Below are 18080 nucleotides of genomic sequence, written 5' to 3' on the forward strand. Positions count from 1 at the left end.
GTGTGCTTGGGTAGCAACAATTCTGATAACTGTAAAAATGGATAACTCTGCTTTATCTGCCATCTTACATTATTAAGAGCAGTGTTTAAATTAAAGTCAGACTTCAGGAATACAATATGGGGAGTTGAGCAATTCTCTGTTAGTCAGCACTGCTACCTTTGTGCAAGAAAGCAGGAATCACAATACACTCTGTAATAATCACAGCAAATGATTAAATTTACATCTTGTCAGTAAACTTGGCATAACTGAAAAATGGATGTTCTTGTGCCTAGAGGCGAGACCGCAAAGCGAAGGTTGAACACGAGATCAAGAGAGTATGTAACATGCAGCACTGGGTAACCAAATGGGATTGAGGTGTTTCACTTTGATTCATCTTTACACTGAAGCTGAGTGGAATCTTGTGTCCACTGGTGGTGGTGGTTCTGGCAGAAAACCTGGTTGTCTCCCTAAGTAACTCTGAGCACTAATAGGTGTGGTGCACCCAACTATGCATAGTAACTGAAACTAAGTATTGGAGTAGTCTCAAGCACTTTAAGAGGCCTTGGGATTTCTGGTGGCAGATTAAAGCTTAAATGCAAGAGATGGGGCTGTTGTTTTTATATGGGATGGATAGACGGATGGCTTAAGTGGTCGACAAAACTTTGCTGCAGTTAGTAAAAAGGAGGGTCTCCAGTCAGTTGGAGAAACTTGTAGACTGCCTAGGAATCTTCCACTGACAAAGGTAAACTAAATGTTGGAATGTGAGGTCACTTAAGGTGGATTGCTGAATTAAGTAAAAGCATAATTTAAAGTAGTCAAACTTTGATTTACTTAGTCCATAGAGAAACACCTGCTGGCTTTATTTTTGCTTAGTAGCTGTTGAGAAATCCTCATATCAAAAGTATATTGAATGAGTAGGAAATAGTGTACTGGCAACATAACTAGTCTTCACAACCAGTTTTTAAAAAAAATGAAGATATCTTTGGCTTGAGGTGCATATGAAGAACAATTAAAATCATATTAAGCTTTTCAGACAAGTTTCTCTTATCCTTGTTTATGTAAAGAGGCAATGCAGTGCTATAGCTGGATCTGTTTAACTCCCAGAGTGACTATATAAATGACTTTGTGCAGAGATGTAGGCATGGCAGATAAAAGGCCTGTGTCCAGCAAACTTGGTTAGAGCTGAGTTTGTGGCCTGCTATGGGAAAGCAAAACAGTTTGGCTTGTGCTGTCATCCAGTTCCATTTAATTTATACCTGCTGTGAATACTACCCTGAGTAGAAAGCAAATGTTAATTGTGTATCTGCATGGTACAGCTGTGATTACAGCTTAGGTATCACCATTCCACCTCATTTAGTACTCCACAGCTAACAGGAGTACCTAGTATAGTGGCACTCTGACTAATAAAATTCCAGTGTGGTCGGTGTGCCTTTACATTGGTTTATTTGCAATTGCTAGCAGGTCCAAAACCAAATCCTGGGTATTTCAACTCCACTTTTAGTTAGTTCTTTGGATGTATGTCAAGACAGGTTTTGCCAAATGTATAAGTAGTGTTAAAGTTGGTTTTCACAAACATTGTTATGACAAATTACACCTTGAACTTACAAGTACTGTGTTACTCTAGTGGTTCAAGCAACAGTCAGGTTCACGTTAAGTGATCTTGGCATTTACAAGCTTGATGTGAGCTGGAACAATAGGTTACTAAACTAAGAATCTGCTACCAGCTTGTAATGACTTCCAGAAACAGCATGTAATTGTAGGCTAGAAAGAAAACTTGATTTAAAGCCATCCTAAGAATGTTAAGTACTTACTCTTCTTCAAAGCATCTCTTTTTATAAAAGGCATGAAGTACTTTAACTTCCTGATACCTTCTCATAAATGATCCTGTTGCATTAAATATCATAGTTTTGAACACCTAGGAACTAGCAAAGCAGCAAATCAATATGAGGTAACTTCACTACAGCTGCTTCTGACTGGTGTATTTTAATAACTGTAGGAACTAGAAAATAAATTTCTGTGCAACAGAAAGACTGTGTTTCAGCCCTGGCTTAAAGCCTTAATGTCATGTATGTAACCCTGTATGCTTGTGCTTCTTATTGAAGTAAAGAATGCTACCAACATAAGGCAGAGTATGAGCTGTGGAAGGAGAGAAAATCTCTAACAAATTTCTTAAAGCACACAGAAATTTTATCATCTTTGGGAGCAAAAGTGACACAATGCAGTCTCTTCTGTTTCCATGCTCTTGAGGCTGTTTAAATTCTTTTGTGTTTAATGTACAAGTCTCACTTATGCAACTAGTGGACTGTCTTAAGAGCTTGAGACACTGCCAGACTTGACCTGGCTAGGTGACTTAAAGGTGGAAGACTTCTGTTACCCATTTTCAAACATACAGAACCAGTTTGGTAGTGTACTTGTGTCTTAGTATAAACAGTAGAGAGTAGGAAAAGGATAACAGAAGCATTAATCAGTTTAATGGATATAATGGTTTTACGATATGTAATGGATTTACTAAGACAGTGAGTACTGTAGACTTTAGTCTACTTGTGAATGAGGGCTAATAAAGTGATGGACAAAGATTCAGATTCCTAATAACTTTATAACTTTCTGAGATTAACTTTATTCAACTGTATCTTTTGTCCTGCACTTAGATGCTTAATACCTTTAGTTACTGTTCAGTATTGGAAACTACACAGCAATATAAACTTGGGTAGTCAGTAGTTGAAGTAGTGCTTGTGTATCAGAATTTCTAATTAAGATAGTTGTACAAAGGTGTGCTCATTTAGTTTTTGAATAAAATAAAACTTCTCATAGCTCAACAAGTAGTTGTCATGTGGGTCACACATATTAGAAATGGAGCCCTTCAGTTAATCATGTGCTGCAAGCTTCTTCCCTGTTCACGGTATGGAAACTTATGCAAATGTGAGTGATTAGTTTCAGGTAACTGTTGAAGAAGAAATACAAGAGTGTTTTTTTACTTGCCCTAAAACTGGACAAAGAGCACTTAACCAGTTTGTTTTGAATTTATTGTGACAGGTATGACACATACCCTTCTGTCGTACAGTCTTCCAGTGATTTCATGCATGTACTCAACACACTGCTATACAGTATTGAAGTAGTAACCTCCTATTAGAAAGACAAGTCTTTGTACTGTAAGAAGGCAAAGGCTTTCACACGTTCCTGTGTATCTCAATGTTTGGACCTGTTGAAATAATGCAACTAAATATTTTCAGATTTGCCTCCCTCTAGCTGCATAGCCAAACATATGAGCATCAAAACTTTTGAAAGCCACAAAAAATTTTGGGTTTAAAATGCTTATAACAAACCTAACTCTTCTCCAAGTTGTTTTCAAAAGATGTTAGACTATCTAGACAATGTAATATTATTGTCACTCTGTAAATACCAGGGCTTCTGCTACTTATGGAGCTTACTATTATGATTCTGCTACCTTAGACTTACCTGTTCTTTGACAAAAAATTTCCCTCTTTGAAAGTGAAGTGATGACCAGTTGGGATGAACTGTGAAGGGACCATCTGAAACAATCAAGGATTAATAAGAGAAGCAGAAGTCCATATTTAGCTACAAAGTTAGACTCTCATGGGGGAGTACAGGTGTATTTATGCCAAACTTTGAAATTTTTAATTAATAGTTTCTGCAGGAGCTGGTATATTCAGAGTATTTGGCTTGTTGGGGTTAAACCAAAATGTTTCCACTGAATTACCAGCTCGCAATGTATTTCTTAGGTGCAGTTTCTTCAGAATGTCTGGAAATGCCACGTTAATGAAAGATCTGTATTTAGTGGCATTGCCTCTACTGGGAGGAAGTATGTTCTAAACCTTGAGTGATGTAGCTTTGATTTTTAAGTTTGTTCTGGCCTTCAACTTAAATATGTGAGTTTACTTAGATGGAAGTGCCTAATTTTGCAGTAGATGCAGGCAACTTATTTTCTTTACATTTGATGATAAGAAACCAAATGAAGTGAATTAATCTAGTGAAAGGTGCCCCTGCCCATGGCAGGGGGCTTGGAACTAGATATTCTTTAAGGTCTCTTCCAACCCAAACCATTCTATGAAATCTGTAGCTTAACTATCTGTAGCAACAGAAGCTGACTTTTTTTTTTTTTCCTTTACTAAAGTGAAAGATTGATTCAGGAAATATCAATAACAGCACAGAATTCCTTGGCTTCCAGTGTCTGACACCTGTAGGTTACTCTGGAATTATGTTGGACAAGGCAGCTTGCCTTGCTTCCAGCATTAGATTTAATACAATTTCTCCTTATTAGGTGCCTAAACCTGTACATCAGCCAGCTGCAGAGTTTTGCTCTACTTCAACTCTTCCAAAAGATCCAGTACTGAGAAGGGAGAAACTTCAGGATCTGATGACTCAGATACAAGGAACTTACAACTTCATGCAAGTATGTTTTTCTCTGCTGTTGTAGCACAAAGCTCCAATAACCCTACCAAGGGCTAGGGAAAACAGTGCTGACAAAATGTGTTGGCACTGAATGAATGAATTTAGTGCTAATTAGCCAACAGCAGCTTGTCAAGTGAGAATGTTTCATTTGTATCTAGAGTTTAATTTTTTTTCTACCAACTGGTGATCTTTTTTCAAAAGGAGTCCATTCTGGATTTTGATAAAGCTTCACCAAGTGCCATTGGTTCATCCCAACCTCCTTCAGTTACTCCAGCAAGTAGTCCTGTAGGTAGGTGATACTATAAGTGTAAATGGTATGTAAAATTCTGCAAGCACTAACAGGGTTTGCTTGGGCTGTAGATCAGTAAACCAGCAGGTGAAGACAGCTTGTCTAACTATAAAGAACAGGCCACGCTAAGAAACTGTTTGGGTGGATCTTGGGCTGTAAAACTTAATTACCCAGTTTATTTTTTCTAATCTGTAAAGTGGGTATCTCATTTGTGGCAAAAAATGTATTTATTATTGAATATCTGTCCCCTTTTATCAAAAACACTGAAGTTTTCAGTTGGCTTTAGGTTATTGATAGTAGGTTAAATGTTTGCAGTGCATATGCTAAAAACAGTGTGCATTTTCATATGTGAAATGTTTGAAAGAAATAGAACTCCACACTGAACCTTTATGTAGTGTTTGAATTTAAAAGTAAATGCTGCTTAATGCATTCTTTTTTTACAGCTTCAAAAGAACAGAAACTGCCAAGTCAGAGTGATTTTCTTCAACAGCCCCTTCAAGTAAGTTGAAGTTAGGACTGCCCCAAAGAGGCAGATAGAGGTTATTTACTAGTATAGACTTATATTCTAATTGGTTTTTCTTGTCAATTGTTTTGTAACAAATTTCATATAACCTAGTAGCTTGCAAGTCTGAGATCACTCAAATGCTGCCAAAGTTGGCTGCTTTTCTGCTTCAAAAGCAGCAAGAGATGCTTGAAATTTCTGGAAGCTGTAAAGTATGTTGAAGACATGCTGAAATAGTTAGAATATTTAACTCATAGATTCAGGTCATAGCTAAAAGTTGTGTGCAGAAGAACATTGTTTCTTTCCTAGATAGTCCATATTTTCATCTTTCAGATCCTCACTTGTCCCAAAAATAATGTCTCAAGCTTTGGTAGCCACAGTTAAATGAACCTTAAATTCACTTACCCTCCTTTCATGTCTTGCTGCTTTGGCTTTTAAATAGGCTCCCTTTCCACTAACAGAATTTCCTGAAAAACTGACTAACTAGTCAAAGCACTTCAGTTCCTGCCTTATTCTGTGGTTTACTTAGAAAGGCTGAGTGTGAGTACTAGTGAAACTGAACATTTAAATTCATTTTTTTCAAAACCTTGTCTCTGTTTTCTCTCCTTGCAAGACTGCTGCTTCATCCATGGCACTGCACAGTTCAAATACTTCCCTGGCATCTGCTGATCACACTCTTTCTGGCTCTGAAACTGAAGACTTGGTGACACCACAGACACCACAGGTAACATACCCTGGGGTTCACTGGCATTTAGAAATCTGTGTGATAGCCAGCACTAACAGAAAGCTGTGCTGGGGCCCTCCTGAATAACTGTACTTAAACAATGTACAGGGACAGAATGCTGGTAACACCAATAGTATAGCCCACAATCTGGAATACTTAAAGAAGGCTGGAAAAGTCTTCCTAGTATTGCATGAATGCAAAGTGAACAGTCTGCTCCTTGAAACATGAAGGGTGTGGAATGAAAAGTGCACACTAGAAAGTGTAATGAATATTCTTGTGGAAACATGTGAGCAGCATAAATGTTTGCTTTGGTTACAGTGTAGAATATTCCCTCTAATGATGACAGAGGTTGCATAAATTGGGATGGATATGGTCATGAAATAGCAGACCTGTGTGAAAGCTGAAGACTGAGATGTTCTCTCAAGCTTCTCTCAAGAAATACTCAGAATTGGACTCTGGTGTTCAGCCATGACCTCAAACCTTGCTTTCTTAACTGTATTTATGTGCAGTAGAGTCTTCAAATAGCATTCAAATATTGCTTAGAGCTGAAAAGCGTTTCAATTTATGCAGATCGCTGTCTTAAAAATCTCTTGTGAAGTGTGTTGCTGTGTTGAGAACAATATGCTTGACAGGGATATTCTAGTTTCTTGCAAACTTTGGAATTAGGGTTGCTTATGCCCAGCATATCTCTAGTCCCTTTGGTTTGAAGTCTAGTATCTGTCTTTTTCTGGTCCTGCTTCTCATGGGAAGTTTTGTTTGGTCCCAGCACAACCAGGGAATACACTCCATGGTGAGAGTGCTCTCTCCTGGTGTGCAAGTGCATCCCAGTACTGTCTGAGGCACCTGTGATGTGTGTACGTGGTGAGCACAGGATTGGTAGTCATTAGCCTTAGGCTCTGCATTTAAGTATTAAGCAACTCCTAAACTTAGCATTACAAGTGTGAGCTAACTATAGAACATGCAGGCTTTGCAAAAGCAAACCAAAGCTTGGCTCTGAAGCTTTGTTCAGTAGAGCTCACTAGAAGCTTAACATAAGATGTCTTTCCATATAATTCAATGAGACAGGTGTGTGTCACAGACTTCACTGTAAGAAACTGCTTGAAGCAATCTACAGTTCTTAAAATTATCTGAGTTTGTTCAACCAGTTGCGTAAGCAGGTTAATCTAAGTCTGAATCTCTAAAGCCAATTACTTGAAGCTTTTGGTTAAGATGACTATTTAGTACTTTGGCTTTGGACTTAATGTTTGTCCTGGTCTTTCAAAATCCATTTGTTTCAGCTTATGCACTGGTGTTTCGTAGCTCTACCAGAACTCTTTAGTACTACTTGTAACAGCAGGTTTCTTCTAGGCACCAACATCCCTTTCTCAAGAGACTGAGAAATACACTTCCCAACCATTGTATCAGACAAGTTCACGTATTTCTGAGCCACTGATACCTAAAAAGATTGAAATTGCCCAGGTGAGCCATCACAAATACAGGTAAAGTAAACCTATTAGTTGCTGAAATGTAAGGCTCTGGACATGTTCCTTTTGACTTCTGATTCCTGTAAATATTTGTATTCTAAACCAACACTTGATTTTGCCATGGGCACAGATGAGATCTAATGCTGGTTAATACTTTGTCTGGACAACTCAGCATTGTTTCTAATCTGAAACATGATTAAGTGGGGAAGGGGGAAAAAATCAACCCCCTTAAACTTTCTAAATTCCTCCAGAAAAGAGAAGCCACTCTTAATATCAGCCAGAGAATTATCTTTCAGTAAATAGAACAGAAAGCATTCAGTGTTTCCTTACTGGTGGGAAAAATACCTAATGTCTCTTTATTGTGAAATTATTGCAATGAATGGTATGTATAGTAGCTCATAGGCACATTTCACTTGATCAGCAGAGACTGCAATAGAAGTACTGTTTGCTGAGGATGCACAGCAAGATTTGAAATTGTAAGCAAAAGCTATTTTGTAGCTCTACTATGTCCAAATGTCATCCTGTAGAAACTGCTGACTTCTGTCAGTCTAGGCTTTAGAACAAATTAACTGCTTCTGTTACTGCCTGATAATTATCAAGTGACCTTTCGTTACATTTGTTCTTCCCCCAGGCAACTATTCCCCTCCCAAGTGAGCCACAGTCACCATTGCCTACTTCAAGCGCCCCCATGTCATCGGTACCACCAGCGCAAAGCTTTCAGTCTCCTCCTGCAAGCAGCAGTTCTGTCACAATAACAGCAGCTCCCTTTCAGGCTATGCAGACTGTAAGTACACAGCTTGAGGCCACACAGAAATAATTGACAATAACGTTAGTAACTTGAGACTAATGCTGAGGAGCTGGCTCTTCTTGGTATGGTACAGAACTTGATAGATCGTTCTGTTTTAACATTGAAAACCTAGGTTAGAACTCTGCTTCTCCAATGCTTTCAGAACTCAAAACAGATCATCTAAGAACAGAGATGGTAGTTTTGCTCTGTAAAGTCCCAAAATCTAATACTGGGGTATGTTAGTAGCCTCAAGGAACTAAGAAGGAGAAGTCAGGCCTGGAATGAACAGATTTATAGCTGTACCCCCAGGTAAGGTTGACTGTACTTAAACTGTTCTTAGGAATAGATTTCAAATAAAGACCTACACGAGAGAGAGAATTGTGAAGTACATAGCTGTTAGGACAAAAAGCTTTTTGAAGCCTGAAGTTGTCTTGCTGCTTTTTAAACAGTTTCCTTCAGTGGAGTAAAACTCAGTCCACTGGAATCACAGAAAATGTGTCCTTGATGAAGACTGGTGTTGCTCACTATCCTATCTTGTTGACAAGTAGTTGTGTTAACAATATACATGTGTAGGAAATAGACCCCACACAGTTTGAGTTGTTTATTGCAAATAGAGAACACTAGTAATGGTGTATGGCCTGAAAAAAATAGTATCTAATATTGCTACTCTCTGGTAATCTGCAGTGCAGGCTTAGAGGAGTTCAGAGGAAGAGTCTCCATTTAGTTCTTAGTGTTGCCTTCTCTGTACTTGGTCTTATTTACTCCTCTGATACCTTCTTCAGAAGATGTTAACCCTTCATTTAATGGTCTTACTCAAAAGAAAGCTTAGAAAGAGGCCACTCTGATTCTCCAAAGGTGTGTTCTGTTTCAACAAATGTGTCTATGGAGCTCCACAACTGGCCGGACAATATCTTCTTGTGTTGAGATGTATGTTGTAGGATTTGGTGGAATACAGTAGCTAATAACTGCTCAAAGCACAGGAATTAATAACTAAAACTTCAGTGACATCCTGATGTGGTCTATGGTAAAATCACTGCATTGACTTTTTCTGCTTGCTGTTCTATATGTGTAGAAGAGTTTCAAGTAGAACCTACCTCAGAGGTACAGAATTTTGATACACATGACAAATAGGGCAAGTGGTAGGGAGATGGTGCTTTCTGAGCTGGATCTATTTAAATTATGCTAAGGGGATAGGTGGTGATTTTTCCTGAAAGTGGAGAAATAGTAGCATGCTATGATCAAGAATCTAGAGTCTTTTGGCAACCCAGTCTGTAAGATAAGCATCTGTCATGGTATAAATATGGAGTCTTGGTCTCAGTCATTCTGATTGATTGCCTGTGTTCAGAGTACTTTGATCATAACGGTACCACTGAAAGTTCACTTGATGCCATGTTTTCAGATATGTTAAATGTTCAAGATTTCTCTTGGGATTTTTGGTAAACCTAGCAAGCATCTGTCACAAAATTGCTAGACTGTTCATTCCTCTTGTAGTGGTAGCAGTCTTTAACTTTCCAGTGCAGGGTTTTCTTGTTGCCTACATTGCTTAGATTCTCATTGCTGCCAGGAAAACACAGCCATTGGATTTGAGTGGAGAGTCAGGAGTCAGACAGTTCCTTGCCAGATAGTGGTATCAGTGACAGTAATGCAAGTATCTGATTATGTCCTCAGCTGTCTGAACAATAAGCACAATGGCATCAATAGGAAGCTTAAAGGCAGACCTGACCTGTAGCCCTAATCCTATATTCAAATTCCACCTGTAACTTTCACTGTAGGAAAAAGTAGACCACTTGCTAAAAATACTTCAGGATGTGGGTGTTGACAGCCTGACTGCACAGCATCTTCAAATCTCTTTTAGAAACTGGACTGCTTTGGATCATTCTTTTTTTACTAGAGGAAATGCCAAAAATAATAAAAAAAATCAACAGAGCCTGTTTCATTTTACAGTGGTTCAAAATTTATGCTCAGCATTTCAATATCATGAGGAGTTTCTGCACTGACTCTCTCTTAGAGGCAAGATTTTGTTTCTTGACCCTATAAATGTGTTCATTTCCTGCTTTAATTATAGAGGCTTCTGAAAACGAAAAGAATTGTCAAGCTGTGAAGCTGTTCTCTTCATCTAGCTGTAGTTTTACCCTGGTCTGTCTTCAAAGAGTTTATAGTCTTGGGAAATGGTCAGATACACCTCTAGACCTGGTATCAGAACTGCCGATGATTCTTTTTGTGAAATTTAGACCCTTTTTACCTAAAATAGATCTCTTTTTTTTTTTTCCTCCCCCCCATGTCAATAGTAGTTGTACTTTTGGCAGCATCATTTCTGGTAATTTTGTATTACTGGTTATAAAGCAATACAGTCACCGGAGTGAGTGAACTCTGGTTGATTAGATTAAACTATCAATAATATCTGCTCACCATTGTACTGCCCAGGCTGTAACATTTGACTTACAAGACTGTTACCTAGGTTGTGTTTACTCTTGGGAACTTTTTAAATGAGTAGGAGAGTTGAGGCCCAGTTGACTGAAGGGGCAAAGGCTGTTTAGTATGGTATTTGATTGGAGAGTAGTGTTATATCAGATTCCAAGACATATATGAAACCCAGGTTCTTCCCAAATATGTGTCCTCTCACTATAGGCTGTCCCAGCTTCAGGGTGATCTGTAGGACAGGTGAGTGAATTTAACAGAGGATTTCCCAAAGAAGGAAAATAGCTTATATGGTAACTGTTCAGTTGATTAAGTACTGTAGCTATAGTCAATCAAGCTGTTTATTGGGGAGTAGCTACATAAACAGGTGTGTGTTCCATAAGTTTACTGAGAGGGAAAAGGATGGGTTTATGTACAGTATTTTCAATTATTTCTAAGAAACAGTTGGTGTTCTAGGAAACATGCTAAAAAGCATAAGGATTTGAAGCACAGTGTAGCAGGGTGGTGGCACTAGGCAGAGACTTTAGCTGGTAGTGTTAAACACTTGTCTTCAAATACGTTGTAGGTATTTAAAGTGAACGCACCACTGCCTCCACGTAAGGACCAGGAAATTAAAGAGGATTCTTCATATTCAGCAGGATATAACCAGAGTTTCTCTACAGCAAGTACACAGACTCCTCCTCAATGCCAGTTGCAATCTTCTCATGTTGCAGAACAAACCTCTCTTTCACAAGAATCTCTGTCTTCAGGTGAGAACTGCACTTGGGTCTGAAATTCAAGTAGACTTTAAATATCTTCAGTGTGTAACAGTCTTTTAATTCATTATCATGTGCTGTGAGTTCTGACAGTGAAATTGTTAACAAGTGCTATATAAGTGTTTAACATGAGGTTTACATCAACTCTAATGTAGTCAATGGTATATAAACTTAATTTCAAACCTGCTAGCAGGATGAAAGGCTGGTTCAAACTTGTTTCTCTACTAGATAAATAGACTGTGTCACCTACATGCCTGAATTTCCCAGTAGGTGAGAAATTCAAGTATGTAGTGATACCTGTCAGTCAAACAATTGCTTTCTTGGAATTGAAGCAATGATGAAATCCTCTTATTTGGAACCATTAATTTGGTCTCCGGTAATAGTGCTATGCTGGGACTTGCTAAATGCTAAGTAAGAAAGTTGGGGTAAGTTCTCAGTCTGACCTGAGGAATACTGAACTGAGTAAGTGGTCTTGAGCTGTTGTATTCAACACAAACCTGACCTGCTTGACATTCAGATAGTGCACCAGGTGGATTTATGTAGCTGACACTAAATTTGATGTGGTACTAGCCATGAAAGAAAGCAACAACTAGGGATCTGTGTTCGTAAGAGTATCAAACCAAATGACTCAAGGTCATTTAAACCTACTGTTTTTCTGCCAGTGATTTTCACATGACTTAGAGTAGAAACAGACTGATAGTATGTGAAGTCAGTGAGACACATGAAGACTAAGAACTGAAAAACCAATATAAATATAGAAGTCAGGAAAGCATGTTTAGCTTCAATGCTCCTTCTCATCACTGAGAGTATAGGTGATCAGCTTTCTGTACATTTTTTGATGGGAATCATTATTTTTTGATTAGCCTTGTGCAGTGGCTCTGCACAGGCCTCTCAAAAGGGTTTATACTGTTGCTCTGGATCAGTTTTAAGCTTCTTGGATCGATTTAAAGCATGGTCCTGTGGAAATTACACTCGTGATTGCAAAGTCTGTATCTAAAGCTAACCACTCAACCACTCTGAGTGAAAAGCATTCTTGAATATGTGTTGCTTGGGGCTGAACTGCCTAATAACATGTGGTAGGAATGTCTGTTGAAGAGGCTGAACCCAAATATCTGTTTTCCATAGTTATCTTATTACTATCCAGATAAGACTGAGTTTATCTCATCATTCTGAAGGATGTCAATACTGAGGTGACCTAGTTTATCAGATAAACCACTGAGGTCTTGCTAGTAGAACAGTGTTGATTCCAAGTGAGAATTCTTAATCAAATGTTACTTGATTTTAATCTAAATTGGGCTTTTTCATGCTGCTAGCAAGCTTGTTCTCACCTATGCAGCTGAATATTGCAGTTGTTGAATGCATTAGAGGCTTACATTGACAGCCTGGGCTCTCAGTGGCTTTAAACAAGCATTATACTCTACAGAACTAAGGAACGGATCCCCACTTATTTTAAGTAATGGAGGGGCAGAAGAACAGAATGTTCAGAGCAGCTTAATCAGTCTCTGAACATCCTAATGCTGCCCTTGCTTCTAGGTGTGGTAACTTACTGCAGTTAGAAAAAGCTTTAAATTCATCTGTGCCTTCTGTTTTAAGCAGTGAACTATCAATCTGATGGAGCAGTTCCTGTTAGCAACGGTAGCCTTGCCTTTTATCCAGCACAGGCTAACGTTATTCCCAGACCCCCTCAGCCTTACCTTAACAGTCGTGGGTCTGTCAGAGGATCTGCTAGAGGTGGAAGGTCACTGGCTAATTCATATCGCTCCCCTGGTGGCTACAAAGGTATGTCTGTATTTACTACCACCTTAAAATTTGCTGTACTAACACTGCAATGTGATTTAACACAACACAGTATTAAATTCAGGTTCTATATGTGAAAATTCTTAAGACAAGGCTTTAAGGGCAATGTGCAAAGAACAGAGTCCTCTTGTAGAATTCAAGGAAGTTCATTCTGACTCGTGGTCCCTGTACTTGAGATTCTCAGGTCAAATGGCAGAGCAATTTCATAGCCTTCTTAATTATGAAGATAGAAACTTTCACTAATAGGTTATTAGATTATCTAACTGTATGGACTCTTTATTTCATTCACTGTTTTGAACTTCTTACCCACTTCTGTTCTTTCTCTTGGCATCTGTCTTGCTGACAGTCTGGGCAGGCATTTTTCTCATCAGATGTCACTTGTAGTATTTGCCCAAACCAAGATAGTCTTTGCTTAGCGCTGCTGGCTTTAATATTGCCAGCAGAAACCAGGATGGGGGACAGGCTCCCAGTAGTGAAGATCCCTTCCAGATTAAAAACAAACTGAAGAGTTATAAGAGGAGGATTATTTGGTCTCTGCAGACCAGTTGCTCTTTAGCTGCAAGCTGAAGTATTACAGAAAGTTTCAGCTGACTTTCAGCAGATACTAACTTAAGGTTGTTGGTAGCTGTGGTCTATTCCACTTTCAAGTGGAAGGGCATTTAGAATGTGATAGTTGCTTCAGTTATTGGGCTGAGCCTGCTCATACCTGGTAGGAATGTGTACCAGACGAGTTCTATAGGTCTAATTTAACTGCAGTTAAGGGTTTGGTGGTGTCTGGTATGAAATTGCTTGCAGTCCTCTTTGGTATTTAAATAATAGCTCAAGTTAATACTTTAAAGTAATGAGTTATTAGCTCAAGAAGCAAATTATTGCAGTAGCGCCTAAATGTATGACAGTGGTAGTTATATGTAATAGCAAAAGAAAGTATTTCTTAATTCTCCATTAAATCCTGTTTCTGGATCTAGCAAGCTTTTCAGCTGTTCTGGGAAATCCCATTAGTATCACAGGCAATTGTTAGGGTCTGTTAATATTTTTAAAACATGCAATTTTGATATATCCACAGTGTTATGAGTAGCTAATGAAATGCATTTATTAAAGGAGTAGTAAGACTCTGTTCCAAATTCTGAATTTAAGAATAGCTGTTTTAATGCATAGCTTAATATGCATAATTGCCAGAAAAGAGCTCTAGTTATATTCTGAACCTGTAGTGTAAACCAAAAAATGAATAATATTGAATCATCAATGTTATTTGAACAGGTTTCGATGCTTACAGAGGTTCACCTTCAATAACTAATGGCAACTATGGCCAGCTTCAGTTCCCTGGTAGAGATTATGCTGGAATGCCATATTCTCAGAGGGTAAGTATTGACTTTGTTTCCAGTAGCCTTCCAGTGTAGAGGAGCTAAGTCTTCTAATATGATAATTTTTCATAATAACAGGTGACCTATTTCTTACAATCTAGAGGTTAGTTTTGTTTTTTTGTTTCCTAGGCAAAACTCTTATTTTTATTTTTTTTTTTTGCAATGGTAGACAGCAGTTGAATTAAGTCAGTTCAGATGGATAACATTTCTGTACAACAGGTTGATTTTTAGTCTGAAAGGAGTCTTTGAAATGCAAACAGATGGTAAATAAGATGTTGTGTGAGTCTGTTTTATTACTTTAAAAGTTGGTACACTAAAATGGCTTTGTAATGTAAAATAATGAACCCCTAAATGGACTAGCTGAAAATGCAGTTATGCAAAATAGCAAATAAGAAGAAAATAAAGGTTCTTGATGGGAGGAGAGCCTGTGAGGGTCTTCTCTACAGGCTCATGCACTTCTAACAGACTTGATGTTTGAAGTTCACTGAGTTTGCTCAGTAAACTCAACGGAGTGCATAGTTCAGAAGCTAACTTGCATTAAACAAGCATCAAAATAGCTTTTTAATTTTATGCAAGCTGTTATAGAAGTAAATTTTCCATGAGTAAGGCTATCTAGATCTTATTTCTAAACTCCATCATTGTCTATTCTAGAGATTAAATTTGTTGTGCAAAAGAAAAATAGCATATTTGCTTCACTTGATGTCAGATTTGCTTACAGCCATCTTCCTAATTCTTCTCTTTTAGGATGTTAATTACCAGCAGTGCTATAAACGAGGTGGGATAACTAGTGGTCCTCGAGCAAATTCAAGAGGTAAGGCTGACATCAGGTTCCCAGTGGTACATAGACGTGCTTGGGTGTAGCAGCTGGGGTGTTATGAATAGTGTGAAAAACAGTACACCATCACTGACATAAGAGATTGACCTTAGTATGAATTAACTGAGCTAGGTGGAAGCTTGAGTACTGTTCTTAGACAGCATTGCATAGCAGCAGATTTAATTTCACTGTTCTCAGATTGGAGTCTCCATGTATCAAAGTTCTGACACAATGGTGCCCTACTGAACTGCACGAATAAAATGACCAGGAAAACGCGCAGAGGGTGGTTCTTTGTGTTCAGGGAAGAAGCATTTAGCTTTCCCTTAATTGTGTTTTCTCTTGGTTCTGGTTAAGATATCAGATCCCAGACACTTTGTAAGAGAACTTTTTCTATGAAAAATAGTGTGTTTGGTAATACAGGCTTATTCTGTACTTCTGTGGTGCAGTATAAAACCTAAAGAAATAAGTAAGACTAGTTGTTTGAAACCAAGCACAAAATAGCATATATTTTGAGAAGTTATAAACAAGATTATTTAATCCTACTGTCTGGGCTAGAAAAAGCTGGACTTCCAGTGCTACAGGTGAGAAGTGAGATGAACAGTAGCTGTAGATCACTACTTTAGAGAATAAAGGGATTTTACAGCATATCATGGAAGCTGTTTCAGGATAAAGCAGGTCATCTCTGTTTGAGGGAGGATTCACAGAATATATATCAGAAGAGAACTATATGAGATGGTGGTTAATTAACAGTTGGTAGAAGTACTCATTAGCATTAAGATCTCATAGCAACTTTGCTTAGTTTCATTGATTATCTTTTAAGATGTTGCTTTCCAGTAGAAATAGCAATGGTTTGCACTTGAGTGTGATTGTTTTAAATTTCTCAGATCTACTAATGGTTTCATTCTAGACCCTTTTAACTTAGATATTGGAAAAGATTAAACACTTCATTTTGGGAAATGTAGTGCAGAAAACTTTAAGCAACTCTAGTTTGTCAGGCTTAAAATATTCTAGCATCATAAGTTAGGACTACTAAAGATGCAACTCTAGAAGAATGGTGTTGAGTAACTTGAAGTAAAAATTCAGATCTTGAAGGTGACTAAATGACTACTTGGCTCTAACTTTGGCACTTTTTTTTGAAATTACATTTTATCTCCCCTCAAAAGTTAGCATATGCTTTCTATGCTGATATATGTGAAAAAGTAAAGCTAAACCTATTGCGCTCTACTGCCCTCTCATACTTAGGAGTATAAGAAGTAACTGTTCATAGCTAAATTATGTCCCATGTTGCTGAATGCAAGTGTGATGAATGTAAACCAGCTTCAAAGCTCTCTTCTCACTCAAGTCCCTTAACTTGCTGTGGCTGAAAGACAAACCTGTTGTGAAGCCTGCACACTTGGTGCTTAAGATTATGCCTGCAGGCCTAAGTGCATCCTTCGGTTTATAGTACTTAACGCTGTGCCAATGATTTTTAACAGCAGGGTGGAGTGACTCCTCTCAGGTGAGCAGTCCAGAACGAGACAATGAAACCTTTAACAGTGGGGACTCTGGGCAAGGAGACTCCCGCAGCATCACCCCTGTGGACATGCCAGTGACGAGCCAAGCTGCCACCATCCTCCCGGTGCACGTCTACCCGCTCCCGCAGCAGATGCGAGTTGCCTTCTCTGCTGCCCGAACATCCAACCTGGCCCCTGGAACTCTAGACCAGCCCATTGTGTTTGACCTGTTGCTGAACAACCTTGGAGAAACTTTTGATATCCAGCTTGGTAGGTTCAACTGTCCGGTGAATGGTACCTACGTCTTCATCTTCCACATGCTGAAACTGGCTGTAAATGTTCCGCTGTACGTGAATCTCATGAAGAACGAAGAGGTCCTCGTGTCAGCGTATGCCAACGACGGGGCTCCTGATCATGAAACAGCAAGTAATCATGCAGTCCTGCAGCTGTTCCAGGGGGATCAGATCTGGCTACGTCTGCATCGAGGAGCCATCTATGGAAGTAGCTGGAAATACTCCACCTTCTCGGGATACCTCCTTTATCAGGACTAAAATCCAGTGCGATGTTTACAAAAGAGCTGCTCCAAACACCTTGGTGGAGGGGGGTGGGACTAGCTTTGCACTTACTACTGACTTTATAGAGGATATGTGGTTCCATTATTGGGGGGAAATGATGGTCCTGTTGTGCAAGGTGAAATCATGGAGTTGGGGTACTGAATCAGCACTAATTTGGCACTTTATCAGTTGTGATGTAGCCTTGCTAATAAAGCTGTGAATGTATATTGTTTGCACTTACCCTAAACTGTATTAATGTCCAGCTTACTACACTATTTGATTGCCTCAAGTATGGGCTATTCACAATGCCTTGTTGTGCCTCAATAAAACAAGTTAATATGCATTTTAGTATTAATCTTGCTCGTGGTTTCAATTTTAAAATATATCACTGAGCTGATTCCTGATGTGGGGGATACATGAATATTATTGCATAGAACTGGTCATCAAGTTTCAGTAATTCAGGGTAATCTGTATTTAGCTGGGATTACTTGTTTATTCAGTTCCTGCTTGATGTCCTCATCAAGTGTTCCCTTGATCAAAATGAATTCAAGATTTAATTATATACTTTCTTTCTTTTTAACTGAAAGGCCAAGAAATGAGAGGTGAAATGCTACATACTTAGTTAGGACTACTTATTCCATATACATGTCCTGTCAAAATCTAGCATTGTCATAACGTCAGTCCTTCAGTAGTAATGCAGTTGAAATTCTTAAACCTCAAAATACTCACTGAAG

General features: G+C 38.6%; 1 protein-coding gene across 7 annotated transcripts in view; it reads left to right on the top strand.

Moving 5' to 3' along the window:
* CAPRIN2 (caprin family member 2) overlaps positions 1–17694 on the top strand; it is a 33814-nt gene extending 16120 nt beyond the window's left edge. For 4 of the 7 annotated variants that reach the window (XM_032689042.1, XM_032689046.1, XM_032689041.1 and 1 more), the window contains 11 exons: positions 4259–4390; positions 4591–4678; positions 5122–5177; positions 5794–5904; positions 7252–7362; positions 7999–8151; positions 11138–11321; positions 12921–13106; positions 14382–14482; positions 15230–15296; positions 16775–17694. In XM_032689042.1, coding sequence (XP_032544933.1) covers positions 4259–4390; positions 4591–4678; positions 5122–5177; positions 5794–5904; positions 7252–7362; positions 7999–8151; positions 11138–11321; positions 12921–13106; positions 14382–14482; positions 15230–15296; positions 16775–17343 — 1758 coding nt within the window. In that variant the 3' untranslated portion in view covers positions 17344–17694. The remainder of the gene's footprint in view (positions 1–4258; positions 4391–4590; positions 4679–5121; positions 5178–5793; positions 5905–7251; positions 7363–7998; positions 8152–11137; positions 11322–12920; positions 13107–14381; positions 14483–15229; positions 15297–16774) is intronic. The other 3 variants (XM_032689044.1, XM_032689043.1, XM_032689045.1) reach the window with 3 other exon arrangements.
* The last annotated feature ends 386 nt before the right edge of the window (positions 17695–18080 follow it).

The sequence above is a fragment of the Chiroxiphia lanceolata genome, chromosome 5, assembly GCF_009829145.1.
Source record: "Chiroxiphia lanceolata isolate bChiLan1 chromosome 5, bChiLan1.pri, whole genome shotgun sequence".
Classification (NCBI taxonomy): domain Eukaryota; kingdom Metazoa; phylum Chordata; class Aves; order Passeriformes; family Pipridae; genus Chiroxiphia; species Chiroxiphia lanceolata.